Source organism: Nanorana parkeri, unplaced genomic scaffold (genome assembly GCF_000935625.1).
Source record: "Nanorana parkeri isolate BGI_ZX_2015 unplaced genomic scaffold, ASM93562v1 scaffold328, whole genome shotgun sequence".
Classification (NCBI taxonomy): domain Eukaryota; kingdom Metazoa; phylum Chordata; class Amphibia; order Anura; family Dicroglossidae; genus Nanorana; species Nanorana parkeri.
The window spans coordinates 983036-996463 of NW_017306596.1; the positions used below are offsets into that span (position 1 = coordinate 983036).

General features: G+C 40.9%; 1 protein-coding gene across 1 annotated transcript in view; it reads left to right on the forward strand.

Moving 5' to 3' along the window:
• The window catches only part of VPS13A (vacuolar protein sorting 13 homolog A), a 153452-nt gene that overhangs the window by 86605 nt on the left and 53419 nt on the right, over nucleotides 1–13428 (forward strand). The window contains exons 43-47 of the mRNA XM_018558253.1: nucleotides 868–1026; nucleotides 3628–3889; nucleotides 4355–4515; nucleotides 5822–5925; nucleotides 11526–11805. Coding sequence (XP_018413755.1) covers nucleotides 868–1026; nucleotides 3628–3889; nucleotides 4355–4515; nucleotides 5822–5925; nucleotides 11526–11805 — 966 coding nt within the window. The remainder of the gene's footprint in view (nucleotides 1–867; nucleotides 1027–3627; nucleotides 3890–4354; nucleotides 4516–5821; nucleotides 5926–11525; nucleotides 11806–13428) is intronic.

Below are 13428 nucleotides of genomic sequence, written 5' to 3' on the forward strand. Positions count from 1 at the left end.
TTTACATACTTTGTTAAATGACTAGTAACTATTTTATTTTTGTGTGGAAATTTTTTATTTTTATTTGGCACTTTAACCCGCAAAAGTTTTGTGCTTGATTTATGGTTTTATTTTTGATGTAACTGCAGTTTATGAGCATAGTACAGGAGCTATAAAGGCTGCCAATGTGGAGTCCCTAATCCTGAATAAGTATGCAGCAAGTGAAAGTACAACTCCTCTGCTGCATATGTGTATGACTGATTGACTTTCAAATCTAGTATTTCGGCATTTTCACAATGATGTTTGCAATGGCAACCCCTGTATTTTTCTAATGACAGGTTTCCTTTAAAGTGACACTCTTGCTAAGATAAAAGTGCCAACAAATGTGCCCCCTCCAAAGACGTAATTAAATTCTCATCACTCCTGCTGTATGCACCACTGAACACTGCTGTAGATAAGAGAAATCACCACCTAGAGATACTGCAGAGTCTGACACTTCAAGGACTGTCAATTTCTTTGTTCCCGGTTGTACCCACTGGTTTCTCCTTCCAACCCCTAAGTCACTACAGAATGCAGAAAGCCTGTTAGCGTTTTATTGTTGTCCATATCCTACAGGGAGACATTACCTCATTTCCTGTCCAGATAATCAGTATCTGAAACAACAGAAAGGGAAATCTCATCTCTATGGACATAGATGGCATTTATCCCCAGACAGGAAACGTTCCCCGATGGGGACACAGACCGTTATAAAAACAAGTTCACAGTGGTGTAACCATTTCTCATTCAAAAAAATTAAATAAACATTTTGGCTGGAGTTGGGCTTTTGACATTTAAGTTGTGTCTTTCTATGAAAATATGCTTTTAAGAAAATGTGGTCTTACATTGTAGATGAAAAAGAAGTTAATGAAACAGGGTTGTGAAACAGATGGAGAAGAAGAGAATTACAAGATCCCAGAATATGTTACAGCAGTCAACATATTTTCCAAAGACCAGCTAAATGTCACACTTTCTAAATGTGGTATAGCAATGCTTGGCAACCTGGGACAGGTAAGACTTGTGAAGATTATAGTATTTAGGGAAACTATTTTATAGCACTTCAGTTTATCGCAGGTATGGTGGGTTTATGATATGTAGTGTTAAAAAAAAAAACACATCCCCTATGAAGTGTTCCATTCAGAGGTCGTCCAATGGTTATGTGATATTAGACCCTCCCTAGTAACCAATACTCGCCAAACTGTTGTTATACAAGGACCTACAACACTTATATATAGCCATAATGTGTCTGTGTCATTGAATATTCCTAGGAGCTAGCCTGTGGTGCAGCTGGTTAGCACCTGGCAGCTGGCTAGGCTCTGTCCTCGCAATCTGAAGGCTGTAGACCATGGGACAGTCAGCAGAAGTAATTTTATTGATTTGGTTATGAAACTCTTCCAGATTACTGTAGTGAGGGAATTCTTACATAGATCACATGTGTTATTGTTAAGCAGGTTAGGGTTTTCTATGATATCCAAGTAAGAATGGCAAATGTGTGCCTTTTCGTAAATGGTGTAATTTGGAGAATTGGGTGCAAGGTGTTGAAGGTTGGGGAATTGTCTGGAGACATGTATCAGATGCCAGAAATATAATGGAGACGGAGGGGACAGAGGAGGGGACAGAGGACTGAAGGCATTTCTAAGAGATGGAGGGGATTAAAATTGCTGGAGACATTACTGGACTTGAAGAGAACAGCAGAGGCATGTTCTGGGGTTAAAGGGAATCGGGGATAGTGATTACATACATCAAAGGTGGAGGCAGTGCAAGGACAAGTTCCACAGGCACCCAAGATTTTTAAGTTATTCCTCTTCCCAAGCTCAGACAGTACATGCTTGCATATACAGGGCCGGATTTACTCTCTTTGCTGCCCCAAGGCCAAGTCCCTCAATGCACCCCCTCCTTAGAACCCCTCCCCCCAATAGAGAATAGAATAGCAACCAGATGGGGGGGAGGGCAGTAGGGTTAGTTTTAATAATTTTTTTAGCATTTTTTTAAAATATATTTTTTTTAGCTTCTTTTACTTTTTTATTTTTCATAATTTTTTATGTTTTATAAATTGTTTACCTTATTATTTTTTACTTTTTAATCATCTTTTTATTTTAATTATGATTTTTTCTTTATTTTTTAAATTGTTTATTTTTTTTAATCAATTTTTATTTATTTTTATTTTTTTCTCCAATTAACTGTATTGCCATCACACAGCAGCTAACAAGCCCCTGTGTGATAGCATTTGGAGGTGACAGGTTCTCTTTATTGAACCTGCCACTTCCAATACAGGACCCCTGCCGCCCCGAGGCCGGGCCTGGTGGCCTTGCCAGAAATCCAGCCCTGTACATGTACAGTGGGTGGGCTGGGGAAGGTTGCAGAAATGACAGATGTTTTCCACCCGCTTTAGGGTTACCACCATTTAGTAGATGCTGAATGAACTAAATGTCATAGGGGAAGGTGGTGTTATGTGGTTAAACCAGTGTGATGGAATCATAATGTGCATGGTGGAACAGGGTCAGGTTCTCATTAACAGGATACCCAAAATGTGTTTGTCCATCATGGAATTAAAATTGTAACACCTCAAAAATGCAAATTGCTAAATAGCTGAAATGAAAAAGTTTACTCAGGAAAGTAACAAATGACAATACCTAAGTGCCAAATCATGATTGAAACAATCTCTTTGCAGGTACCATTTATACAGAAGCTACTGTCACCACCTCTGATGTAGCGCTGCAGATTACACCAAAAGAATTGCTGTGCCAGTGTAATCTGCAGGGTTCTGCTGGCAGTTTAACAACTGGGACCTTCTCTGTCTCTTAAGAGCTCTGCAGAGCTCTGATAGCTGCCCCACTATGTGGATCACAGTCTGTTGTCAGATGCTCTCCATCCGTAATCTGTACGGCTGTGCTATCAGTTTGACAGCCAGGTTGTACCTCCATCTCCATTTTCCACCACCCAGGGGGAGGGGTGGTGGTGGTGGTGAAGCAGAGACAGTGCGGCTCTCACCCAAGCTGCGCCCCCGCCCCTACCACAACAGCGAAGGTCGTAGCTTCTTATGCCTCTTCTTCAGGCTAGCCCTAGGTGGAGGGGAATGGAGATAGTGAAAGCATAGTATGGGGAGCCACTTTACGGGAACACTGGCCTGTGCAACAGAGCACTAGACTAGTGAGGTGCAAGGCATGCAGCAAAGTGGGGAAGTATGGTGACCAGCTGTACAAGTAAAAGGAGTCTAGGAGTGAGCAGCAAGTGGGGAGAATGGGTAAGGGTCTAAAGGCGAGCACTGCCGGGATAGAGATGGACGTATTTGAGTGAGCAATGGATGTTCATTGAGAAAGATAGTAAGAGTCCAAGGGAAAGCATTTCTGTCATTGACCAATGAGTGTCCTGGGGACTCGATAAAAAGGGAGTAACCTGTCTATCCAAGCAAAATTCAGGACTGAGGGCAGTATTCCCTAGTTGTTTTAAGTGACAAGTAAAAACTAGGTGTAGATAGTTTCTCTTTTAATATGTAAGAGAAATCTAATGATAGTTCTTCCCTCTATTCAGTTAGAGACAATGGTTGACTATATGTATTTACATAAATTAAAAGCTTGATAAGTAATGCTGTTATTATTCTGTGTTGCATAGGCATTTGCTGAAGCCGCCAGCAAAACATCGGAAGTCTTCCAGAAAGACCAAGCTCCCTTTGTAGTAAAAAATTATCTGGGTCTTCCAATTTGTGTCAGTCCCAGTGATTCATTCACTCCTTTAAACAGTGACCATGGATTAAAGAGTCTAGAACTGGAAAATGGGGATTGTCTTAATTTGGATTTTGTCCGCACAAAGAGCCAGACTGATCAGTTCTCTGCCATGACCAGCCTCAGCAGCAAACATTTCTACATCCAACTCAGTAAGTTAAATCCAGCAGATCTTGAAATACCAGCAGGCTCTATGTATCTAATTCATATAATGCTGTTATAATCCATTGTATTTGCATAAGACAAAAACATTATTAATAAATAATGTCCAGTTGTAGTGTATACCAACAGACCGCACTATCCAGAGATTTCCAATACTTCAGACTTTATTAAAATGAATGGCAAATCCAGTATAACAGTGAAAAAAGTGTATAAAGCAACAAATGCCAGCAGTGCACACTGCGTGAGGCTACATTTTCTCACCAAGGCATAGATATACGAGACCGGTATGTCCCGACTGTCTTAATCTGGTGAACTGGGAACACCTTGCTGCTTGTACTGCAGGAGCGTTATTCCCAGAATAACCCAGCACAAGCTCTTTGCTGCCTCTCGCATACAGAAAGCCTCATGTTTTTATTTGTATGTATTTTTAATAAATTATTTGTCTTCTATGCTAGTCCCTCAGAATCACTCTTCTACTGAAAAAATCCCCTTAACTAAAGTGGGCCGAAGTCTTTACAGTGTGAGACATTCAGATTCTGGTGTTGAGCGATATATTGTTTGCCAGATTGATACTATGGAAGGAGCCAAATGCACAACAATAAGGTCCCCATTACAGGTGTGTATTGTGCACATATTGTTAATGTTATGCTAAAAAAAGACAAAAGCCTAGTATTAGAACAGTTTTCAATATTATCTTTTGAAAGTGAATATTATGGTTAAAACTGTGTTAAAGGAGAACTATGGGGTCAGTGTTTTTCCCCATAGTTCTCCTTAGGGTAACGGGAGGACACAAACTAGCGTCCTCCCGTTACCCTAAGCTCAGTATACCGCGAGCTAAAGCTTGCGGTATACTGAGACGCTGCAGCCGGAGCGGATCCCGACGTAGATGACGGGATCCGCCCAGCTGCGTGAGTAACAGCTGGCTCTGCCTATCTAGAGGCAGAGCCGGCTGTACCCGCCCCCTCCCTGTCCGTTCCGCCAGTCAGCGCTGGAGAGGGGAATCCAGCCCTCCCCCTGTCACGGCAGAGAGCCGTGACAGGATCGAGAGGTGAGCGAACCTGGTATGTGTTCGCTCACCTCCCGATCTACTGAGCCGACCTGTGACAGTCTCATTGTCACAGGTCGGCTAGAACTATGAGGTGAGTGGAAATCACCCATCTCATAGTTCTCCTTTAAAGAGACTTTGTCACAAAGGAAACCATGTAAGAAAGCTCTGTCTGTAACAGCCTTACCTTCATTCATGTGCTGCATGCTAAGTTAGAGGCAGAGACTGCTTTAGATACGGTTTGGGAAGTGGTTGCCTCCATCTATCTTTACACAGATGTTTTTATTTATGATAGTGCATCTTTACCACCTCACTACCACTGTATTGTAAAAAAATAAAATGGTGAAAGGTGGTTTTTGGAGTGCTGTTTGCTAAAGGTTGTGCGGCAAACTCCCACAAGTGTACCCTATGAACGCCTGTGTCTTGTGATCGCTGTGTTGGCTAGCCTCTACCAGCACTTCTCCACCAATCCTTACTAAGAGTAACACTAGTCCCACTGACCACCAATGAAAGGGGGGCACATTGAGCAGCAAGGGGGTACACAGGACATATTAACCTTAAAGGGGGCCCACTGATCACCACTGTTGTGGGAGAACACCACTGACCACCAGCAGTAATTGGGCATCCATTACTGATCACCAATGTTTAAGGGGCAAACACAATTGACCACTATGATTTTAAAGGAGCACTCACCACCAACCACAATAATAAGAGGGCACTACATGCGCATTACATAGTTCTGACCACTGCACTGTATACACTGTGTCCTAAACTAAATCATTTTGGGGGCATTTTAGAGAAAATAGGAATGTGTTAGTCTTTTTTCCACTGCAACCCTCAGCTGTTTAGTTTACTTATATTTTGTTTTACTTTGTAGATTAGAAATCATTTTTCTATTGCATTTCAAGTTTACCATGAAGATACTTTTCTTGGGACTGCTGAACCACAAGATGATTTTAACATCCCATTGTCATCTTATAGGTACTTCTAAATTAGACTTTTTACATATTGTTTTTAACTACCTATTCATATGATTAATGCTATTGCTAAGCCTTGGTACCTTTTTATTGTAACCGTATCTTCAATGACTGAGCTATTAATCTTGATTGTCAGATGGGACAAACATTGTGAACAATTACTTCATTCTGACTGTATGTGCCGTCGTAAATGACCCTATGGACCACAGACTTTGCTACTTTTCAAGTTAGCATGAGAATGGTTCTCATTGCACATAGTAACCAGTGAGATTCTTTTCATGTTTCCAATTGAGTGTGTGAGAGTGAAGGGGAGAATTAGGGTACAGCGTATGGATGTCAACTGGGAATGGATATAGGCAGCGGGTGAGGCAGCTCTGTGTGGGATATCAGGATGTGTAGGGTGAGGCATCTTGCCGGGGAAGTGATGTCAGCTTGGGTTGAGGCATCCAGCTAGGGAGGGATGGATATCATCGACAGGTGAGGTGGCCAGGAACGAATGTCAGTGAGGGGTGAGGTGCCCAGGCAGGGAGAGATGGATGTCAGCGGTGGGTAAGGCAGATTAAACATATTGACATAGTGAGCAAAGAAAGGCCAGCATAAATTATAAACACAAGAGGAAACGTGATGTAGGGAACACAGTATTACATCAATGATACATTATGAAATACAAAAAAGGATTATTCATAAAAAAAATATGAGCACACCACTCCCACCCCCTAAAACAGGATAACGTTGTCCATTTACCAAAACACACCCCACACAACCGTCTTCTCTCCTAACTACCTACGGAGAAGTTGCACAGCTGCAGTTGCTAATAGAACTGAACAACTAAACTCTAACAGAATTAAGGTCAGTCCATGATTTTTCTATATATTTGTGTAGGTCTGCTGATTGATTTGATTTGACTACTTACCTGGAACTGCTCGTTGTAGGAATATGCCAGGAGCATGCACCTTAGATCAAAAGTTGGCTATGGTAGCTTATATAGTCCTAACATGACAGATTTATTTTAAGGATCATTTTAAATGTCAATGTATGCATTGAGTAACTGTTAAAGTGAAGATGAATTTAAAAAAGTAAAGATTTGTAAGCAGTATCCTAAAAATGTTTGTGCCTTGAATTCTTTCCAAATAATAGCAGTGCACTTCCTGTGAGTGTACCTAGGCACTTTTGTGCCTACAGCCTCATAGCTGTATAAATCTACCGTATGACATCTTTGACTCCTAGTCTTATGAGATTTGAAGAGAGATTTGGGGATTTCACTACTGGGATGTTCACTGTTCTCCTCTCTGGAGGCTCTGACATGAAGAAGCAAAGTCCTGCCTATAGCAAGATGACTGTCTCAACACAGCTTTACAGTGCAGAACAAGGCATTGTTGGTAATGGGGAAAAATAAGCTTTGGACCATAGGCAATACTGGTGACTAATCCCTTACCCTTTGTCTTTTTTTTGGGTGGGGGGGACAGCTTCTAGAGTTCAGTCCCTCTTTAATTTTACTGCATTTTATTTATTTTTCTGTGCGGTGTGTATATTTGCTCCACTGGTCAAAAGGTTTAGAGCACTTCCATTTTTTTCAGTGTTTATCGAAATTGAATGGCTCAATATACAGTACTCTGAAATGAAAGCACATAACAAACAATTAAGGATAACAATGAAATTATGGAATTTGTGTTTATTTTAATGGTGTAGGAAACTGTGCTTACAGACATGTTGGCTTTGCAGTTTCTCTAATCAAAACACTTTTAAGGGTTTTAATGGTCTGTCTGCCTACCTTTTTGTTAATTGTTTTTTTCCCCTCACCATTATGAGAACCTTATACAACTTCCTGCAGTGCAATATTGTCCAAATAGTGCTTCAATGGGTGTAGTAGCACAGTTCATTCCAACACTGCTTTTATACACATAGAGGGTTTGTAGGCATTCAACAAAGGTTGGAACAGGGTTTGTAAGATTTTTTCGCATCATCATAATGGAAGTTAATTTACTTCCATTACTTAAAAAAAAAGTGTAAGGTACTAACCGATTATTTGTTCTAAAAAAGACCTTTCTGTCACGTAGGATTGGGCATTGGCAAAAAAATTGTAGACTAACTAGATATCCTGTCCTATACCAAGCCTGCATTCATTTTTTGCTAGATTCCTAAGAGGATAGATGTCTTTTGGTTAGCATTACTTAGAAAAGTTTAACCTTTGCTGCTAGCTTTTTTTCCTTCAGTTTTTTTTTAAATTCAAGATTCACTACGTCGCTCTTTACATGGCAGCTATCTGGATCCTCAATGGAGGCCAAGAAGATTCCCTTTTGTTACTCCACAGTCTCAAAGTCCAGTTCTCACAGTCTCCCAGTTCTCACACAAACCTTGGAATTGCAAATATCCTTCGGCATAAGGGTGTGCCCCCATGATATTTATACAGCCCTAATGGGTGTTAAGGTACAGGGTATAATCACCCCAGTCCCTGTGGTGGAAGTTAGAACTGTTGTAGGGACTCTATACCAACTTGTGCACAGTTACCAGGCCAAAAGGGGCAGTGCCCCATCTTGGATCTCAAGGCTCTAAATCAGGGGTGCCCACAATTTTTGTGTTTTAAGATCTACTTTTCAAATGACGAGCTACATGGGATCTACCAACGAAAAAAAAAAACTCCCTCTCTCTCTCTTTCCTTGGCTGTCTCTTCTTGTTCATCCTCCTGGCTGTCTTTCCTTGCTCTCTCTCTCCTGGCTGTCATTCCTCGTTTTTTCTCCTGGCTGTCTCTCCTCACTCTCTCCCCTGGCGGTCTTTCCTCTCTCTCCTGTCTGTCTCTCCCCGCTCTCTCTTCTGGCTCACCTTGCTGTATTTTGCAACAGGCTGTGTAAACGAATGTTCTTTGATGTAATACATAGCACTTCAACCACCAGTATCCACCAGAAAGGAGTCAGGGAGCTTGGTTCAGCAGACTCAGGCTAATAGGTAATCATGTGTGCACAGCTAAATAAATAACCAAAATGGAATAAAGGGGCCACCATTCACACTCTTCGTGATCTACCAGCATCAGCTTTGAGAGCTACTGGTAGATCACGATCTACCTAACGGGCACCCCTGCTCTAAATGGTTTCATTCAGGACATACATCTGGGTGTACTGATCACACAGAGCTACTTGAGCATCCACTTCTTCCGCTAGAGGATTTTTGTACCTGGAGACAAACGTGTCCAGTTTGTTATTTAACCAGGAGGTCCATGTCCAGCATTTCCTCACCTCTCACACAGGTCCTGGAACACTTCTAGGTGTCTAGGTTTATGTTTCCTTACATGAATTGCCTGTTTCAAATCCCCCACAACATTTCAGTGGGACTTAATTCAGGGCTTTGACTAGACCAGCCAATAAATATCCATTTCTTCTTTTTCAGTAATTTCTTGGTGGAATTGCTTGTTTGGTTTGGATCATTATTGTGTTGAAAGATGCAGTTCTTTATATGATGCATAATTCAAAGCTGACTGAAAGCCCTTGCTCTTGCTCTGAAGCAGCCAAGCAACCCCAAACCATACCATTTCCACCAGCATGCTTAACAGTGGGTTTAAAGGCTTTCTCCTAAAATGCTGTCCTTTTTGTGCCAAACATGTCTACTGTAATTGTGGCCAGACTTCTCTATCTTTCAATTATAAGTCCTCAGCGCATTGTTTCAGAAGTTCTGGTCTTTGCCAGCGATCCCAAATAAATGTTGGGGTTCTCAGAGGCTTTTTAGAATCAAATGGTCAGTTCTTGGGCTGAATTTGCTTGGCCATCCAGTCCTGGACAAACTAGCAATCATTTGAAATTGGTGTCACTTGTAGATTATTTTCCTTACAGTGGAATGATTGATTTTGAATAATTTGGCAATCTTTTTTTAATCCCTTGCCAGACTTAAGGGCATCCACAACCTTCTTCCGAAGTGCCTTAGAGAGCTCTTTTGTTCTAAGCACGATGGCACTACAAGTGAATAGCAAAGGAAACACTAGACCCTAGATATATTTGTTTTAAATAAGACAACTTCCACCTGCATACTACCTAAGGAGGTTCTGATCACGAACACTTAATTTGAATCATCTTATTTTAATTTCTTGGATTTGAAGTGGTATACTTGCTTTTTACACATGACAAATCTGCATTATTGTTCATTTAGATTGTTCATTTAGAGCACATGTGTCAAACTCAAGGCCCAGGGGCCGAATACGGCCCACCAGGCCATTTCCTAGACTTCTACTTTCAGATCTAGGTATTAAGTTATTACTAAAACCAGTGATAATCGAATGCAGAGGCAATTATGATAAAGATTAAATACATTTATATAGTCTTACAGGCCCTTTGAGGGCAACCATAATGTTGATGCGCCCCTCGATTAAATTGAGTTTGACACCCCTGATTTAGAGTGTACATTTACACCATGCACATTTTATGTGGCATTTGTTCAAGTATAACATCTTTATCTGTAGGCACTGTTTGAATGAGGATTTAATGTTTGCCTGTTAATATATGTGGAAAAAGTCAATTCCATGGGGTGTACTTACTTTTTCACATGACTGTAGATAGATACATAGCAGACGGTCATGGACATGTTGCTTTTCTGGACTACTTGAACAGAGTTTATGGGAAATTCCATGTAATTTGCAGTGACAATACCATTATTGACCCAACCTGTCCGTCTGTCGCCCACCTTGACTGCCTTTAGGCGATCCCTAAAGACTCATCTCTTCAGGGAAACCTATCCCACCTCAACCTAACCGCTCGACTATCACGTTCTCAAACAATTCATCCCCACGCAGCTCCCTCCTCATGTATCACTTCCTACTCCCTTTTAGATTGTAAGCCCTCTGGGGCAGGGCCCTCCTTACCATCTTGTCTTGAATTGTATTGTGATTGTAATGTCTGCCCTATATTGTAAAGCGCTGCACAAACTGTTGGCGCTATATAAATCCTGTATAATAATAATAATTAGCAGTGATGTTTTCTATATATTAGATTACCAGCTTGCTCTATTTAAGCTGGAAGACTTGAAAACAGGACTTTTACACTTCAGCTATTTTCACAACATCGAATGACTGTCAAAGTAGTAGTAGTGCAGCTATTATATGGGTGGTGTTTTTTTAGCGTAACCTCTGTATATTGTATAGATCACTGGGCTTAGCATTCTGATGTGCATGTTCACTATGATATAAATATATCAGTAGACCTGTTTAATTTACTTATACCCAATATATATATATATATATATATATGGGATGTTCTGCCCATTTGTGGCAACTTAGAAAAGATTAAAAAAAAAGAAAAATGGGTATGAATTTGTGGAGCTGTAAAGCTCACCAGCAGTGTTGACCTTTCTCATTTGGTACTGTCCTCTATGTTGAAATCTTACACTTTTAAACATGAGGGACAGTTAGATATTTGTTCACTGTATATGTACACTTACAAGACATATACTGTACATTAAGTTTCTTTTCTAGTTTTCGTATTATAGGAATGGTATTGTAGAACCTAAAGTGATTAGTATCCTGAGTATTCTAGAGCTTACTAATTAATTTGAGCTAGTAGAATTTGCTGACTATTACCCAAAGTGGTAATTGGATTTTCCTCACTTCCTAATCTATGCTGGTAGGTCAACGCTGTGCTTGAAGCCAATGTCAGGTGAATATGAAAAATGTGAGGGAATTGACTTTGAAGATTTCTTGAAAAACCAAGGCTCACTACTAGCAACAAAATGCCAATCTCGTAAAAATAACATTGACTCCCTTGTTGTGAACATTGTGCCAGTGATGGATATCCTGGTATCCTCGGTGTGTACTGATGAGAAGTGGGACCTTCCGTATGTTGTTCATCTGTGGCCCAGTGTTATCCTTCGCAACTTGCTTCCTTATCAAATGACATTTTCACTGGAGGTATGTGGCTTTATTTAAATGATGCTGTTTTACAAATGGTAGCTTAATGTCCCTTAACAGAAATAGAAGTGTGCACACCAATTCCGAATGTGCAGCTACAATAAAAAGTGATAATGTGAAGATTTCAATATGATAATGTGAATCTCACAACATTTCAGTGATAATGTGAATATTTTACCTTTTTTTTTTTGCTAGCCTAGCAGGTTATTTTAACATGATGGTGTAAATTCAAAATTAGCTATATATATATATATATATATATTGGCTTTGGGGTGCTGGAGTTTCAACTCTGAGGAAGGGGGAGATCCCCTGAAATGCGTCAGAGATACACTCTCAGCCCTGGTGTGCATTTACATACATCGCTTGTTTCCACTTGCATGTGCATGTGAGTAGTGTTCCACCTTTTACCATTTGGAGTGTTAATAAACGTTATCACACAAGGAAAAGGCACTGTCTTTTGTGTCTTTTTCTCTGTATGTGGGACAGAAAGTGAATGGAAATCTCCCTAAAGGTACACAGACAGCAAAAAATAACCTGGCCAGGGTTTTAACTCGTATTTATTCTATCCAAAACTATAAAAAAAACATGTTTGGCCAAACACACACTTTATCATCAGTGCTGTTATCTTTATGGTAGTACTTTTAGAATGTCTTTCGGTTAAGTGGTGTTATATCTCCAGTTTCAGCAAAAGGGAGACCAGCTCATGTTTTACAATGCATTGTCTATTACAGCGTTTTCTAATTCTCTTTAGTCAGTCTTGTGATCAAGTTACACTGGCAGACAGCCCAGGCAGGTCTGGAACCTTTGCTGCATTAGCAACATATCTTGATTAAGAATTGATAACACGTAATCACCTGCACTCCATGCAGTGTACAGACCTTATTTGAAGGTTGGTGCTTGAAGTGACAACATGGATGGTGCTGTGTCCATAAGTCCATAATTGAAGGCACCAGCACTTGATGATATGTGCAAGAAGTAAAACACTTTTTATTAAATTGTCACATTCGTCATACAGCCAAAGTTTCGGGGCCACGCAGGGTCCCTTCTTCGGGAAGAAGGGGGGGTGGAGTGTAGAGGTGTCTGAGCGCTGGAAGAAGTGCAAAACATTGCCGGAGGTGAGCATCTGTGACTGCGGAGTGTGGAGGTGGTGAAGGTGAAAAGTTAAGCTTGCAATGTTTTGGGGCTTTGGAGTAGAGGTGGCAGAGGGTGTACGTGCAGCTGAGGGTCAGGCAGAGGAAGGAATTTACACTGGAAGTAGAATGCTCCAGTGGCAAAAAAAGAAGTATGACTTATTAAGGAAAAAGGAAGGAAAGATAGCCACAGATTTTTAGCAATTAGAGTCTATTGCATTTGTCATACTGGTTCTCATGCAGGGCCTGGTTGTGCTGTAGGCAGAAGAGGTGGCTATCATGGGTGCTTCATCAGGAGGGGGAAGAAGGGAGGGGAGACCTGCAACCTATACTGCTGAGATAGATCACAGCTCATGGGGAGTTGGTGCACTTTGGCCTTTTCTCTAAGGGCCAGTTCACACCATAAACAGTGCGTTCCAGAGCGGTCAGCCTCTGGAACGCACTGTATCGCATTCCGGTCCAGTGCAATCTGCAGAAAAAGGGCTTGCAGAAT